Here is an 18592-nt window from a genome sequence, read left to right as displayed (position 1 = left end):
TGTCAGTCCTCTTTCTGATATCAAGGTCACATATATACATAGAGCAGACATTCTGGCCTGCAGTTCTTGTACTAAGAGTACAGTGCATATGTTTTCTTGTATACATGCACATGTTTTTCTGCCTTATCAAATTTGTTCCCTGATAACTTTAACCCCAAGATTAATTAACCTGTCTTCTATGAGAATGTAGCAGACTTTTTTTTTACGTGTATGGCATCTAGCAGACACTTTCACCCAAAGCAATTTACAATCATCGCTGAACATAAGCTTTGAGCAATTGAGGGTTAAGGGCCTTGCTCAGGGGTCCAACAGACATGGGGTTTGCACTGGCAACCTTCCAATTACAAGTCAAATGCCTTAACAATTGAACTACCACTGGATATGGTACTCTCCATAACAACGTCTTTCTTAGAGGTCAACACATAAGCAGCTTCTGAATTATGTTAATGAAAGGGTCATGCAATGTCTAAACTCAGCATGCTGTCAAATTCATTAATCCTGTACTCATAAATCACTGAATCTCTTACAATAAATGTATTTACATTTGAAGGAAACCATCATTTAAAATACCTCCACACACAAAAAACATCCACTTTTCACATTACACAAGCCAGTATTACACTGGCTTCTAATATTACATACTACAAATACAGATTTGACTTTAGAAAGCTTTATTAAGCCATACAACTGAGAAAGCCATACAACTTAAGTTCATCTCTTGAAGAAGATGTAATTGTATTCTTTCCAGATCAATAATAAAAGCAGACAGGTCTTTTGCATTATTAATTCTTGGAATTCTCTATACTGTAAGTCAAATTAGAGGCCATCTTCTCACTTAGGGAGAGGTGTTGTTGCATTCATTAGGAATAAAACTGCTGCTGGCCTTGGCAACAGGACCAGAAAACATTCATTGTATTTGCAAATTAAGATCTGCGGAATTGGTTTCTGATCAGCTAGATTTTCTGTTATTATTGGTGGGTTTTATTTTGTTATTTCTGTCTACCATCCCTGCTATGTTCACTTACAGTAATCCACATTTTAAAACTTTCCAGTTGTGCTCACTGATAATTGACTATGCTGTAGCAGACTCATGCTCTGTAACCCAGCATGTTTGCCCCAGTGCCATAGGAGCGCAATTAGATAGAGTAGCATGCTCATTTTTCTTTTTCTAGAATATATATAATCTTTGACATTCATCCCTGAGCATACTGTAGTTATGGAGAAGATGGATGTGTTTGTAATTCCATGCATCATTCCATGCCTGTCCTTTTTCAGTATTCCCCATATTCCTCTGTTCATCTAGTTATTCTTATTCAAAATTCCATACACATCATAATGTAGAATTACACACTACACTCAAGGACAGAGTGAGCTGCAGGCAAAACAATGCAGGTGACTGAGGACCAGCACTGCAATTTAACAGAATGGCTAAATTAAGGAGATTGCAAAAATGTGCTCCTCTTGTGTGAATAGGAGGAAGTCTGGCATTTAATATGATTGCTAGTGGCAGCTGTAGTATCACTCAAGATCAAAGTAGCAGGGAAGGCGCCATGGACAACATTATGTGAGCGCACATCAAATTTGGGTAGTGATGCCAAGCATGTTGCACGGGTAGCTTGAACTGATCGGGAGCACCTGCTCAAACATATGAAGCTGGCTGGTGTCTGCCTTCCTCCTTATGTAACAGGTTATTCCCAACTACTTTCTACAGTAAACTAAGATGTACTCCCAGTTTAGTAAATGCCAGATTTTTTTCTTCATGGATAAAAACAAAGATACTGGTGCACACAGGATCTCACAGGGCTCCAAAGCCATATCTTCCATAGTTTGACACTAGGTGGTGTTTGCACAATTTTATTTTAATAACCAAGAGAACTGCCTGCTACTCTTTAAATCTTATGTCAGAGTAAAAAATATTGCTCTTGCAAGATCATTCACATATTGAATAAAACAAGTCATGGCACACGGTTTGGGGGCTGTTTCCAACTTAAGCTTCCTAACAGAGGATTTATAGTGTTTATATAGGAATTTGTAGAGAAAGTTATACTTTAATATTGTCTTCTTCTAATACATTACTCAGCATGAGTTACATGTATTCTCTAACATCATTCTGTGCCAGCCCCAGACCAGAGAATGAGATATTCTAAGACAGGTGGATTTACTATATGCACACAAATACAAAACATTTTTTTCCAAGCCTTGCAATCTTGAGGAAACAGTCCAGCCTATATTGCTACAACTGTTACTTATATTTATTATACATACAAATTATGCAAATAAGATCAAGCTAACTTGTAACTACCAGGTATAATTAGCTGTTAGCACCATTAGCACCAAGACACTGATGGGAGTAGGTTGAAACTAAATATGGCGATCTAAAGAGTAACATTATGTGCCACACTTAGAGTGAGAGGGTACAAAAGATTTAGTGAGCTCTTACAGCTGCCATGTGTGATCTGCTAAAGTTGTCTTTCACTCACACACCTGTAGACTTGGTCATGATTGACGCCAGGCACCATCCTGCTTTACCACCTTAGGAAGCCATGGGTACATGAGCACTAATATGGGCAGGATGCACTGGAAGTTGTGACTGTTCAAACAAAATTGCCATAATAAATGGATTAGTCTCATGGTGCTCCCCCAGGATAGTTTTCTCCTCCTCTCATGTGAGGACCATGAAAATTGTTTCATAAGTGACTGCATTTCAGTTCATAACAATTTGTTCAAGGATTTTTTTCTCTTGCATGGTAATACCAATGAATTGCCTCCATGAAATTGGTTTGGAATTGTGATGAAAATGAACACACTGTGGTCCTTTGAAACACACTGCATGGATTCAAGGACTCAAGTTAGCTTCTGAGGGCCTGTCTGAGCAAGAGAACAAAACCTGAAAGACACCTGAGAAGAGATTTCCATTGCCCCATCACTTAAATGACTTTCTCTATGCACTTCATCTCAAAGGGCAGACACACAACCCATCACCTGACACAAGCATTTCAAAACACCTTTCTCTGCCCTGCAAACACATTTTTTATGAACTGCTGGCAATTCCTAACAGCAAAACTGCAGTTTAATAAAAAAACAAACAAACAAAAAACATGGCCAGACAAATACCATTTGAGAAAACATAAAAGATCTCATAAAGCCCAGGCAGGCAAAGCCAGTGTGGCTGACATTCACATTTGTTTGGTTCTTCAGCATTGTTCTTTATTTATTGCAATCAATGGCACAGCTGTATTAATGAAAGCAAAACCTTTGCTGTCTTTTTGTAATTTGATTATTTTGTCATCACATGCCTGTACTATTTAATGTCAAGCTACCTGTTACTGTGTTGAAGTGAAACCCAGAAAAAAAGCACATCAAATAAACTCAATCTGTACTGCTCCAGGATACTAACACTATCATCAATAATCTGATTTGACAAGACCAATTGAGGTCATTCAATTTGGTGTAAATGATAGAGAATAATAGAGAATTAACCCAAACCTAGCAGCTCTATTGTTGATGTTGGCACATTCCTAATTAAACCTGTCTATATTCTACTGACCTGTATGGCTGTTACAATGCAAATGCCATTTTTGGACTTACACAGAGGTTACCCTCATTTTTTAAGGAGAGTGAATTGTACTGTCCTATCATGCATTCAAGAGAGATATACAACCTTCCATGTATGCAATCTTCCCTGGAATTTTAACTTCTAGTAAAATATTCTAAAAGTAAACTCATAGGAAATCTGTACTCTTGGATCACAGTTTTTGTTTGTTATACACACATTTGCCAAAAAATGGAATCTTGCATAGCGGCTCAATTTTCTGTTGAATTTGAATTATGAAATAAATCCTGAAGATTGTGTTCCAAGAATGTGGGTTTTCATTCTTGGTTTTCCTTGTCTTAAACTAGGGGTCGGAAGTCGTATCCGCAATGGGCTAGTGTGGCTGCAGGTTGTCATTACAACCAAGCAGGAGCACACCCAACACAGCTAATCTGGTGTTCCTGCTTAATTGCAACAAACTCAAAGATTTCCAGCTAACATTACATCGTGTTGCTAATGGTTGTGGAAGCTGTGTCCATCTGCAGTTTAGCAAATGAGTACTGTGAAATTGACAATAGTTTTGGTCTCAAGAATATAGGTGCAGTGAGTAAACTCTGGTATGTTATGATTATTGGCCCCCTTTTGCCGAGTGTGTGTGTGTGTGTGTGTGTGTGTGTGTGTGTGTGTGTGTGTGTGTGTGTGTGTGTGTGTGTGTGTGCCTGCCTGTTCATGTCTGATCTTATTAAAAGTTTACATCATATTAAAAGTTTTAGATTAGAGATCTTGTTTATGACAGGCAATCAACAAAATACCCATTTAACATAAGAAACAAGAAAACAGGATTTGTTTCCAACATCTGATGTAAAATGTGTGGGGAAACTTTAAATTTTAAAACTTGCTTCACTGGATCATGCACACTGTATTTTATAGCCTAATTATTTTTGAAACATGCTAAAACTGTCAGAAAAATGTTTAAAGTTAATTTATAATGCTGTTCATAATAAATATTAGGGCCTAAATTATCTCAACCAGTTGATGTGATGCCTGTGACCCCAGTTTAATCCCGAAGCTGAACTATAACCACTGGTTAGACCGCAAAGGGAATAAAACTTATTTATAGTGTCCTGTCTGTAGGAACGAAAGTTCACCCCCCCCCCCCCAAAAAAAAAAAAAAATAATAATAATAATAATAATTTAAAAAGCATTGCGTTAATTTACCATCTCATCTTTGTCAAACACAGACAAGCAAACAAACAAATAAAGAAATGCATAAATAAATAACAATTTTCACCTAAGCTTATTGATTTCATTTAATGTTCTCACACCGTTCTTAACACTACTTTTGACCTTACCGAGTGATTTCGGGTTAGAATTCCAAAGCACGCTAGTCTAGATCCATTGTTCTGTGTGAGACCGCGACAACAAAAACAGCATCACGTTTCAATGAACAGTTAGATAAAAACTGCGGAGAGCCTCGGTTTAATATCGACTGTCATGGACAGATAAAAGACAGGTGGTTTGAAAGTCGTACCTTGTATCCGAAATATGCATTTTCCCCTACAGAAACAAATATGTCGATTATTCCCTTTGTATTGCACACGTTTATCTTACACCGATGGTGAAAGTCGTTGATTTAAATTTTCATTAACATTTCATCATTCTTTAGTTTAGGTTCATGACATTTAGAAGTACATGTATAGGCCTATGCCAACTGGCGATATTACCTGTAGAGCGAGGTCCATTTTAATCTCCTTTTAAGTTATTTAGATCAAATTAAATGTCACAACGATACGCTTTAAAAGTATGTTTCTGAAGCTGCTGTAATCCTGTTCCCACTCACACGCGAAAGTGCCCGAAAACCTCCAAATGACAATGACCATCTCCAATCCGAAGATAAGGCATTTGTCTAGAGCCCCATTCAGACCAATGACAGTGGTATGTGGGCGTGTGTTGAAAGGTGAGGTGCTTTTTGAGTTTAGTAAATGACTGCCAGCAAGAATACAGAGAGGTTGGCAGCGTTTTCGCGGGTTTATGAGCAATGGAAAGAGCCCTAAGCATAGCACTTTCTGCTGTTTTGCATTAATCACTGGGATTCTAACAAAATATGTAATCGAAAACGAGTCGTTTTCTCTTAAGTCTACCAGACAATGGAACTAGCTTCATGCAGCATTAACAAGTCACCCCTGGGAAACAACTACGTAGGAAAAAAGACTACCTGCAGAAGCACACCAGTCAGCACCAGCGGGCTTCCTACGACTACGTGTGGCTTGAAAGACCCACATTTTATTGGAATGCATGTCATCGAATGTGTGAAGGAAAAAAACAGTCACGTATGTATATATTTCATATAACTTATTTGGAATTCTGCCGTTCTAAGGAGGTCGATAGTTTAATTTGTTTTAAACTGGACATTCAAACCACGAACATCCACTTTGCTAGATGTACTTCTGAACGAGCATGTATGAATTAACTATGCAAGAAGATCGCAAAATGTGCTATGGATTTCCCAGAGTGAACATCTGAAATTGATTTGGTCGAGTTACGGCTCTGTCTCCCTTAAAGCAGCACTCTAACCGGGGAGCGATTCCGTAAGCTGCTCGTGTCTCTGTCCGTGGTACTAAAACGTGAACTTAACCCTCATGGTGTACAAATCAATAGCCACTGTCGGGAAAATGATCACTTCGTCTCTATGGTCTTGAAAATATTTTGGCTTACCCTTGGATCTGGTCTCCGAAACAAGCAAAAAAAAAAAGGAGTAATCACCTCGCAAGTCTGAAATCACATAAGGAATTCTAATTACGGTGCTCTAAGATCACAAATCTGCCAACATGTGCAGATTAAACGCCCTCGGAATTTATTTGTGGGAAACTATAGTGTTTTTTCAGGTACGTATCTCAGCTGTTGAATTCTAAACGATTACTTTATAGTCGCAGTTTAGGCTATTGTTTCATCTTGTAATGGGCGGTCTCTCCACAGAAACGGAGTTCTTTACTAGAGCAATTTAAGGTTAAGCTTTTGGTGTCCTACGTCAGTCTGCAGACTCATGCAAATCATAGTTTTATACGTAAACTTTATGCAGACTATTTGTAAAATATTTGTAACAGACTATAATTATTTCACATTTCTGCAGTTGCATGAAGACAGCAACTGCATTTAGATCATATTAAACCGGGCTAACAGCGAACACTAGTGGTCAGTGGGCAACACTTTCAGGTGCATGAAAGGAAAATTATCAACAGGCATGATTTGAGGATATTCTGTTCTGATACTTTGTATTACAGGTAATGGTTTTGTACACGAGCTATATGCAGTCTAGATAAGTACCACATCAAAAGAGGCCTAAAGACAGTCGTGGAACTGGGATATTTGTCACAGGTTTATATTATTAATTATGTAGTTGGTTCTAAATAATCATTGTGTTCCTTTTTCCTTATAGGGAATGTATTCTCAGAAGGTTTGATCTTTGATCTCTACAGTGCTTAACAAGAATTCCATTTAGACAATGCAAAAATCCCGACAAAAATACAGAGACTTGGCTGGTTGCTGACCAAAATGCTTAGTTATCTGTTCTGTGTGAACTTTATCCCAAGAGAAGACACAAGGAAGACTTTTTGAAAAGTAACTATTAGTTCAGTGTGTTCATAAAGTGAAAAACTATTTATTATTCACTATTTATTTTATTATTTTTGTATATTGTCATATAATATCATACATTTGGAGATACTTTCTAAGGAAAATATTATTCCCTACATCCTCGTGGCTTGTAGTAATTATTTTGTATTCTGCATGCACCATTAGTTCATGAACCAGAATCAGGATATTGCAGATTCAGCGTGTGCTGCTGAACTTTGCAAGTTCTCTTAATTGATATCTCTTTCCCAGTCCCAACCTGCTCTCCAGACCTCATTCAACATGCAGACTTATTACCAAACATTGATTACCCTGTCATTGCCAGTGCAACCGATGAATACAAATTGGACACACATGATATTTTCCTATGAATTGCTCCTTTCTAATTGTTCATGCTTGGGTTGTCATATGAGAGGGTGCCTTCTGTTTCAGAAGAGGGATGTCAGTGAAAAGAAAGCTACTTGACTAATATTGAAATACAGCCAGTGCATAAAAGAGACATGATGTTATGTCATCATACAGTGAAATATGCTTCTATAAGAAATATTATCAACATCATATTTGACATATTAATTTGTACACTACAAACATGCAGACACACACCTACGCACAAGCACACATACACGAGATATGAATATAGAACTGCCACCTTTTATTTATTTTTCTGTATATAAAATATAATGTAAGCTGTTGATAATAAAGAATCACTGGATGTTATGGACATGATGATATGGGCATGATGGGCATGATGTTTGTTACAGATCTGGACATGGCAAATCTAGTCTGAGCTATTAAGATTTATTGATGCAATTCAGTATAATACAAAATATTGTTCTATTGCATCAGAAACCTAAGGTCATATCTGCTTCTGTATAAGACAGACTTTTGAGGCTTTGGTTATTTACCACTCTCTGTTCCTTTCTTGCTTCTTTATCATACATGCTTTTACACAGGAGTATATGTTTATGTGTACACATACACCCACACACCCATGTATATGTGTGTCTGTTTGTAATTGAATCTAAAATTATTTTTTACAATGGAGCTCCTTGATCTATACACAAAAACATAAAAGAATAGTTATGTACTTCGCTTCCATAACAACCCTAATGTGGATTAAAACATCCATATATGGTATTATCTATGTGCCATATAGACAACTACACTCATGGGTTTAGAATGTTGGAAGGCTAACTTAAAAATACTTACTCTGCTGCTCACACATATATGGTTCTGTATGTGTTTCAGAAAGGATGAACAGAGCTATAGGCTTAGGTATAAATTGATTGTTCACTGGAAGTTTGACAGAGGTGGCTGATTTGGATGCTTGGTCTTTCATGCATGAAAACTAGGAGTAGAAGTGATTGAAATTCCAACGTCTGTCTGCATTTGTGTATTTTTATGCTATAATACATTAAATAAAAAGCAAAGTTGCACTGGTCGTACCATGTACGGTTTCACACTTTCGATTCCAATCTCCTATAAAACCATTACCTTTGTGCTGATTTATAGGAAACTCCTAGGTGCCCTTGGGTCGGCCTTGTGAATTCTGGGCCATAGCCAGATTGCTTCACTGCATGTGCTCAACACCGTGTCATAAAATGTGTCTTTCAGGTTCATTTGTGAAGGCTGAAAGCAAGAGAAAAAAGTGCATTGTTCCCTCTTTCTGCTGATGTTTATTAATAATGGGATTCAGTATGTCTGGTCTGATCACATCATGAGACCTTCACTGGTAATTAGCCAAGCACAGTGCCAATTGCCCAGCACAACACTATTGCTGTACCATCAACATTTTATATGTGGATAATTATCGTTGTTACATGTTACATGAAGAATGGTCACTTAAATATAAATGTAAAGGTTTTACTATCAAACAAACATAAAACACCTGCTTCAGATGGGTTCTCATTTTTTCCTGTTACAACAGGCTTTGAGCACTTTCAGAAGCATTATAATATGTTATCGATTACCATACAGAGCAAGGATGATTGTACTTCAAATTTATCCTCTTATTATCAACAAACTATCACTCTTAGTAATGAAAAAGGTGAATCAGCAATGCTGTGCACTCCAATCAGGGAAGCAATCAGTTTGAATTTTAGGATTCTGAGAACCCTTACTGTATTTATTGGGACTGGCACGTCACATTTGTCCTGAATTTGGCTGAAAGCGGTACATAATCTGAAACTGGAATTTCCAAACAATGTGTATGGATCAGGTTTCTATAATGTTTTACACATGGTTTGAATTTGTCTTCTCATGCCATTTCAACAAAATGCTGTGTGATCAGTTCGAACATGGAGTGGCTAGAGGAAATACAATATTGGAGCCAGGAAGTCTTTGATTTACAAAATGCTTGGATGTGTTACAAAATGCATGGATCAGATCAATCAGGATTTCGTATTCTGAGGGCCTAAGAACATAATGAGCTACATTTAGGGCTAATGATTGGAGCTTCACATTAAAGCTCTCAGGTCTCTGGGTTGTTTGCATATTCTTTTCTGGTAGGACGCTCAGCTCTTTTTTCCCTGCTGAGTCAGCAGCACCATTGAGACCTCACCACTTCATGACCAACACACATCCGAATTAATCAGAACAGCATCAGCGCTGTGATCTTTTAAACCTCAAACCGCTGGGTTAGCAGCATGCTAAACATGAATCACACGAACCAGTATGTGAGTGGATAGCAGAAAACGAAACCAGATATTTTTGAAAAGAGGCAGATTTCACGCTGTCACGAAGATTACTTTAGCAGTATGAGTTTGTGTAAGGGGGACTTCAGGAGTTACAATCACAATCCATAACTAATCTTGTTGGATTTACAGTGCGTAGCTGTACAGTATAAAGGAGACAGCATGTATAAGCATGAATAAGACATGATGTGATCATTGTATCTCTGCAATCATAGTGGTTTTTATGCTGTTGTATTTTACACAGATGGACAGCCATGTCCTCAGTTTGCAATCTTTTAGCCACATAAACCAATAGTTAGAGTTTGGCATATTGTAGGAGATCGCATTTTCTTCATCTATTTGAACATATTTATTTATTTATCTATCTATTACGTGTCTATCTATCATCTATAACATGTACTTAGATATACTCCTCTATTAAATCAACCTAAATTATTAAACAATAATAATTCATTAGTATGGTATATTTTATAAATCTTTACATTTTCAGAGTAATTTCATTTCAGTGTTTCGGTTGATCAAAATAAGAAGTGTCTGACCTAATATTACTCTGATACTGGGTACTCTGATGTCTTACAATTTATAATGGTTGTTATATTTCAATATTATATACAGTATATCCCCATGTAACGAGTAGCAATGTCTCTGATTGAACAGTCAGTGAAGATGACTCCACCATTAAATGTTAATGTGCTGTAGAACAGGGAAAGGCTGACTGCTGCTTATTTAATTGAGAACTGGACTGATTCAAAAGATGGACAAGGCACCAAAAAGCCAAAAAAACTAGTGGTCATGGAAGTAATGAGTTGTGCAAATGAGCAAATTTTAGCAAATGAGTTATGTGAAACGGGCAAGAGGTTTGGTCTCAAGGATGTAGGTTCAATTAATATACAGTGGGTTGTGTTATGATTATTGGCCCCCTTTGGTCAGACATTGACTCAGTGACCAGAAGAATCTTATCTGATAATTGCAGGAATCTGCCTATGTCCATTCAAATGTGTGTGTGTGTGTGCGCGCGCGTGTGCGTCTGTTTATACACGGTAGCACTGAACATGAAAAATTGACTAGGGAGAAAGTCCATCATTGAACAGCAGCTGTATGAACAAGAGTAGTGACCTTTAGACAGGACAGCTGACGAGCTCTGCTGGAGTTTGAGAGTGAGATGTGCGACTCAGGAGTGAGAGAACAGTGGTGCAGAGCACCACAGTACATAGAGCTCTCCCAGAGGCTTTGCACTCTTGATCGTAAAGAATCATATTCTTGTGTAGATCTAAAATGGACTGTCATATAGAATGAGCTAATGACCTGCTCATGCGGATCCGCATGTCTTACTAATTGTAAATACATGGCATCTAGTGACTTTTATACATGGCATCTAGTGTTCTTAGATTCAGTGTTTTGTTCATTACTGCAATATACAACAAACAATAAGTTTTTTTGCTCAGGTGATGGTTACACCAATAGGTTAATTTTAGCTTCGTTTAGTTCTTTATAATTGTGATTAATATATTGACAGTCTGCATATATACAAATTTTTCTTCACTTTGGGGTGCTGAATGATTGTAGGCCAAAACTTAAAAGATCTGGTTGGATTTGAGTCATTTTGTCATACTGGCTTGATAGAAAAGAATTTTATTTGTTTTTATTTATTTCAACTTTTGATAGAGAGTGATTAATGGAATGGCTCAATTAAAATCAAATTTATACTATTTTTCACGTGGAATATATGTGGAATATATCAAATTGTGTTTAGAAGTGGGAATTATCAATATAGTTGATAAAATAGTTGTTATTGTATATAGTTATAGTAAGGCATGTTTTGGTGTCCTTGGATTGTTTATTTCTGCACTGTAGCAATGAGGTTAACGTAGCTAACAAGAAATGAGTCTGCCTCATCACAAATCATTTTTGTAAATGTATGTAGATCGTCACATATTTTTCTCAATATGCATTTGGTGCATTTAGCTACATTAGCCTTGAAGGTCCAGTGCAAAACTAAAGAAGCAAAAAAGAAGCAAACATCAACCACCAAACACAGCTTCATAATCTCAATTTGGTGAAGGTAGAATATTGTGCAAATTAGATGTTTCATCAAACCATTTCTTTAAAATGTGAAAGAGATCAATTGGTGTGTCATTGAGTCATTTATATAGTTCTTGCTTTCTGCACAGGGTCAAGAAGCATAAGTGGTGATGTAGAGCTCATGAAATAATTCTATAATGCACCTGTCTTGCTGTCTGTCTCTGTCTTATTCTTCAGCTTGGCAGCATCCCAGCAAGCTGCAGCCCGGAAAGCTGCCTCCCCCATGCCCCCTTCTGAGTTCTTGGACAAACTCATGGGAAAAGTGTCTGGTTACGATGCAAGGATCAGACCTAATTTCAAAGGTAGGTGTAGCCACCAAGACACCACTGAATAACACAGGAATGTAGCCAAGCAGTGTCTGCATAAAAGGGATTGAATAGATGGAAATGTTTGGAAATGTGCCTTTAAGAGATGGGGAATTGGTCCAAATTACATATTGAAGTAAGTGTATTTCAACCATTGATCACTGGTCAAGAAAAAGCCACAGAAGCAAGTGATCAATTGTGCAATCGATCCAAAATGTCTCCACCATCTACCAAAATGCTCAAGCTTTACTAGGTTTCCCTCTAAAAAAGGTTGTTTTCCATCTTAAAATCAGAATTCTGCAGGGCCTGTTCAAGTTTCACTCAGTCCCCAAGAATTACTTGAACATGACATTTGCATGTGAACAGAACAGAAAGCTATGTCTTATCTGAGTGCAGCCAAGCATGACGTGGCATTAGCATCTGAAATCAAATTTTCATTTCTTTGCTGTTTTTGGAAATGCTTAAGACCTAAAGAGGCTGTTCCTGTGCTGGCTACATTCCTGTATAAGGACCATAATGTTGTGTTAGTATCCTGAGGGTATGTCTGTGCTGGTACTTGACTTTGATTCAGTGTGTGGTCTAAAATGTGTCTTGACAGTGACAGAAATGGCCTCAATCCCAAACTACAGGTACTGAAAGATACATGTCAGAGTTTCCTTATTCATTATTACTGAGCTGATAATTATTTCTAATTTATGACATAAATAAACAACATATAGGGAAATCCTACATATATAAAAATAATAAAACATTTAAATATGTATGATTTCCCTATATGTTGTTTAATTAATTTACCTGCATTATTAACATTATGATGTATATATAAATAACAGGCTATATAAATATATGTGCCATGTATTGCACAACAACAACAACAACAACAACAATAATAATAATAATAATATGGAAGATATGGGTGGCAGGTATGTTTTAGAGCATTTCAATAATTAGATTTAGAATCAGAAAGGAGGTCAGTTCAGAGACAGACAATGTCAACATGGGCATGTACATATTTAAAATCTAAAAGACATTAGACAGTATAGTAACAGGAAAATACCAAAATGCACCAGAAATAAGGAAGATGGAAACAAAAAACTGGAACTAAAATATGAAGGCTATCATAATACAAACAACATTTTGCAAAAGCAAATGATGCAGCAGGGACTGTAATACACAGACAGCGATGACTACAGATTACTAATAGGTTAAACTGATGATTTCAGGATTGATTTGTGTCTAATAGTAATAAGAAGAAGAAAAAGAAGAAGAAGAAGATGTATCATTATTAATATTGCTAAATTTACAATATAAAAGGAGTTAAGTTTTTTTTAATTGCGTATCTTGCATAGTTTTGCAAAGCTTTTGTAATTTACAGCTCAAACATGCATTTATAGAGCAAAAATCAGAACTGCATGATTTTTCATGTGACAGCACAGGTAGGTACTAAAAACATGCTAAACATAAGAAGTATGTTTGTTCAGATTATGAAATCTGCTTGAATGCTCGGAGAGCAAAAGCCCTCCCTGATCCTGTGATGGCGTGCATCTTAACGTTTCTTTTTTTTGTGCTGTATGTAGAAATGTTCTGCAGTATTGGAAGTTAGTGCTGCTGGTGTTTGGTGAATGTGTTCTGACTTTTTTTGTGCTAAGCTGTGCTCTTAACTACTGTAAACCAAGTTTACTAAGTTGGATAATTATTTTTCTCACCTCAGCTGACCTCTGAGTTACATATTTTAAATATTACAAATTCATCGTGGGCTGAACCTCAAAAGTACTATTTATTAAATGTGATAATTGAGTAAAAATATTTCAGTTCTTGATGTGAAACGATTAGATTTAAAATTGGAAACAAAGAAAAATTATTATTTCTAGCTTCTCAGTGTGACCTTACAAAACAATGGAATTTACTTGTTTTGAGAAATCCAGGAGGCAGCCTGTGGTCACTTGGTCAATATGAAATTCAGTGGTTCCTCATGACTGTCAGGTCCACAGTGTATGTGTACACTGAGGTGGAAGCTCCCACATTCCTGCCTTTTGCTCCACTGTCATAGAGCAATGCCATGAAACTGACGCAGTGAGGGTTCTGGCACAGTACCTCATACTGAACATGTGGAAGTGACCTCAGCTTAAGTCAGTCTGAGCAAAGGCTGCTCCTAAACAAACATGAAAAGACATTGGTTTCCACTTTGCTGTGTGGAGGAGCACACCGCTGCGTTCTGCCACCTCTCCTGCTAATTTGGTGGTACAGCAAGCAATTGTGATAAAATAAGGAAGTGGGATAAATGAAAAATGCCCGAAGCCACGAATGTGCCACAGCATGAGAAGAAACTACACTGATCATGACTGAGAGTCACTGTGGGGAAATCTACCCAAATTATTTGGCAGGATTGTAATTGAAACAGGCATGTTTGGGACAGCCCATGTAGTGATGATCAAGTTATGAGGTCTCCTCTCCCTACATTTAGATTTTATGGTACCTTCCACACAAAAGGTTAATAAGGATAATTTGAGACTTTTTAAAGAAATAATTAAGATTAAAAATATTTATTTATTTATTTGTGAGAAGCCTCTTTCTTGAATAGAGTTCAGTGTTTGTGGAAGGCATAAAATGAAGTATCGACTGGGACAGCCTGCAAGGCTGTGAGGCTAGGCGAGCAGGGCTCTTGCGCCACACAGGCAGCCAGGCAGCGCTGTAATCTCCATTTGCCACTGACCGACGCTGCAGAGCTACAGCTGTGGCTCCAGTATCCTCATTAACCTTGTCCCTCCTCATCATTCGCCGTAGGGAGCAATGGGGTCGACAGCCATTAGTGCGTCCCAGCCAGATATCACTACCATGGGCTGCTTTCGCCCAGCCGTCCTCTCCCGACACAACCACCCCACATCCAACAACCTTGGCCCCCTCCCCTTCCAGATTTTCAAACAAGCTGCCATTATGCATTACAGTGATGATCAGTGTAACGCTTTATAATGACTGTCCCTCTGCTTCTGAATGGGTCCTTTAAGACAGGTTACATTTGTAAATATACAGTCTGCAGCGGTATATTTACTGATCGCTTTTTATGTTTTTTGGATGTTCTGGATGTCTGTGTTACCTCTCTACATTTCTTTCTCATTCATGTCTTACCTGGTGGAGATGATATATGATTCACTGGTGGAGTTTGACATATTTTTGGTGCTCTCTGCAATTGTTAATAGACTTTTAATGGGATTGAAGGGGATTTTTAATGAGTGCACTATCCACATACAACTGTGGATAGTGAACCTATTTTTTCTTGCTAGGTTAGGAAATATACTGAGTGCACACAAATTCTGTCTACTGTGTAGTTTTACACTGTGGGACAGTGCTCACTGGGCAAATGTGTCATGTGGTTTGTAAGAATGCAGAAAACGACTCTTGGGCTGCAGTAGACTGAGAAGAAGAAAGGGAATCTTCCTAAGAGGTGCTGTGATGTTGCACTGGATTCTCTCCTGCTAAATAATGCAGTCTTACCCACATATCTCACACAGTATTAGGAAATGCATTGAACTGTATTACCAGTGTGGCACTGGCTGTCACAATGTAGGACCAGAAATGCTGTGGCTTGGAAAAGGTAAATGCACAGTAGGCTATGGAATACACAGCTTTATAAAACAGCCATACTGCACTGAAAGAGTAGCTGAGATTTGATTTTAACATTTTATACACAAGTCTCTCAGGACTGCAGACACTATCGACCATGGAAATTTCATTCTATAACTGATATTTCTCAAGTGCACAAACTGCAATTTAGCTGCACTTACTCAAGGGTGCAAGATTAGAACTTGCCATGGAAATATGCTAACATTTCCATCGATGTCTGATTAATTTCTCAGTATACATATATACATCTGTAAAAAAAAAAGTTTATGAAGTCTTCAGAATTACCTAGATTTCTGCATGGATAGATTGTCTTTAAATGTGATCTTATCATTTGATAATAATAATGAATAAAGATGATCTTATGTACCAAACAACAAACACAAATATTTACATTTTTATTGAACAAATGGTTTAATTCAAGGTCATTGATGGAAAAAGCATAAGGACATTTACAATGGTAAATGCAAGTTCCACTGTAGAAAATGGCTCAGTGTATGTCTAAGATTGGGTTTTCTTGCTAGAAAAGTTTGCATCGGATCACGCTGCAGGATTTCAATGGGACTGCAATGAGGTATTGGTCATTCTAAAATACAAGATTTCTTCCATTTGAGCCAATCTGTTGTTGATTTACACCTGTGTTTTTTTTTTGTTTTTTTTTTGTTGTGATGCTGCATGGCCCCACCTCTTTTCAGTTTTAGATCAAGAACAAACACAATGTGCTGTAGAATTTCCCAGATTGGCCCCTCAGTGACTACAAGCAATCCTGGTCCTGAGACAGCAAACCATCGCAGATGGAATTAGGTTTTGATTTATATGAAATGCTTCCAATATAAAGGTGTTTACACTTACCAAAATGTTCAGCTTTGGTCTCCTCTGTACAAAGAACATTGCTCTAGTAATGACGAGGAGTGTCTACATAGGCTTTTGCAAATTTAACATGGGCAGCAGTGACTTTTGGAGAACTTTCATCCAAGTAATATTTATTACTTAGAGAGTTCTACTGAATGCACATGCTCATGCACATGCACATTTGTAAGGAACCTACTCCTAGACAGAGGACAGACCTTTCTTTCTGCATCATCATGAGCTGATGGAGGTCCAATATTTTACATATGCTTTGGTGACCTCTTCTAGTCGTTTTGATTTCAACAAATTTTCTCCAGTTTCCGTCATTCTAGAAGCTCCTTTTTCATCAAACACCTTGATTGATTAAACCATGTCTCTCAGTAAATATATGGTCAAATGTTATGTGTGTTGTTTATGAAATATGAAATTGTCCTTATTTATTATTATGACCTAGAAGATGACCAGATCACGTTTTATAAACCATTTATGTTGAAATCCAGGTCGTTCAAAAGTGTTCACAAGCATCTTACAATAGTATAGAATTTATAGAATAGAATAGAATTTAAGTTAATTCGCTCAGTTTGGGCTTTAGTGTTATCCAAATGTTCTGTCATTTAATAGGCTACGAAGAGTACTGTTCTATTTTAGGCTTGAATGATACAGGAGAAAAGTGACAGTTTAATATTTTGTAGTATGTTGAAAGAAAGAAGTGAACCCTTGAAGTCCCATGATTGAAGATTAACCTGCATCATTTTGACATAAATTATTTTGTTATATTATGTGAATGCTGTAATTAATCAAAACAACCACAGAATTCTCCTCTGTCTGAGATTAGTCATATCAGTCAGCTGCAATATGAGTACTGCAAAGGCCAGTATTGTGATAATAATTAACAAATGGTCAATTGTGCAGCCCTGAACTGTTTGTACTGTTCCTGATTGGCATGAGTGAGAAAACATATGTTTCATAATTGGCCATTATTTCAAACGCAGCTTTAAGGAAGCACACTTAAAGGAAGCACAAAAGCTGGGTCAGAAGTACTGAGGATTAAATAGTTCATGTAGATCCTCCTGTCAAAGGATAAGCCTCTTTGGATGTGCAGGGTTGGACGGGCTCTGGGGACTGGTGGTCATGAGGTATGATAGAAGGAAAAATGCCTCATATTAAAGAGCTTAAGATACCTGTCTCCAGCAGTTCATGTTTATGCCAAGTAATTGGAGTTCATTTTACAAGTGAGTTCCCTTGCAAGTAACACAGATGGATTATTGCACTCAAAAAGAATCTTTCATCCAGGCACATTTCCATTTCTCACCAGGCAGATAATGATCATTTTGCATGATACCTTTTGGAGCAAAAACCAATGCATATAAATATGTGTGTGTAAAAGATACACACCATAGGTTACTATAATAGGTTAGCTAAGGTAAAGTATTTTGCTTGGAAATTAGGAAAAGTATGTTCAAAGTAAATATGTTTCTTTTGTGTGATGCTATGCATTCCACAGTAATTAGTGACGTTTAATAATGAAGGAAATACAATGATGTCATATGGTCATACAATCATATGTATGAAATACAAAATTATGAATATATCACTAGAGAAGCACTAGAGTAGGCAGTTTTGATTTTTGATTTTTGATTTTTTTATTCAATTATTCTTCCTTAGTAGAAGGTAAACGGTGCACTGTAGCCTATATTGGTGTCCACTTAAAAATAAGAAAGAGTTTTCCTTGATTTACACATAAAACATTATAGTGAAGTGTAATAAGTCTATAGGATGTACAGGGTATTCATGCTTTTTAGATCTCAGAATATGCTCCCATTCCTTTATATGGCACAGCCCTGATATCTGGCAGAAGCAGATAACAATCAGTGGGAAGTAAA

General features: G+C 37.2%; 1 protein-coding gene and 1 long non-coding RNA gene across 2 annotated transcripts in view; one reads left to right on the top strand and one right to left on the bottom strand.

The window, feature by feature from the left end:
• The window catches only part of LOC113573360, a 39785-nt gene extending 34407 nt beyond the window's left edge, over positions 1-5378 (bottom strand). Inside the window, exon 1 of the long non-coding RNA XR_003410200.2 lies at positions 5257-5378. This is a non-coding gene — a long non-coding RNA (uncharacterized LOC113573360). The remainder of the gene's footprint in view (positions 1-5256) is intronic.
• Positions 5379-5532: 154 nt separating this feature from the next.
• The window catches only part of glra1 (glycine receptor, alpha 1), a 33763-nt gene continuing 20703 nt past the window's right edge, over positions 5533-18592 (top strand). The window contains 2 exon segments of the mRNA XM_027003569.2: positions 5533-5862; positions 12115-12239. Of these exon segments, the coding sequence (XP_026859370.2) occupies positions 12161-12239 (79 nt within the window). The 5' untranslated portion in view covers positions 5533-5862; positions 12115-12160.

The sequence above is a fragment of the Electrophorus electricus genome, chromosome 12 (genome assembly GCF_013358815.1).
Source record: "Electrophorus electricus isolate fEleEle1 chromosome 12, fEleEle1.pri, whole genome shotgun sequence".
Taxonomy (NCBI): Eukaryota; Metazoa; Chordata; class Actinopteri; order Gymnotiformes; family Gymnotidae; genus Electrophorus; species Electrophorus electricus.
The sequence above is the reverse complement of the archived record's forward strand: the minus strand, read 5'-3'. Positions and strand labels throughout refer to the sequence as shown.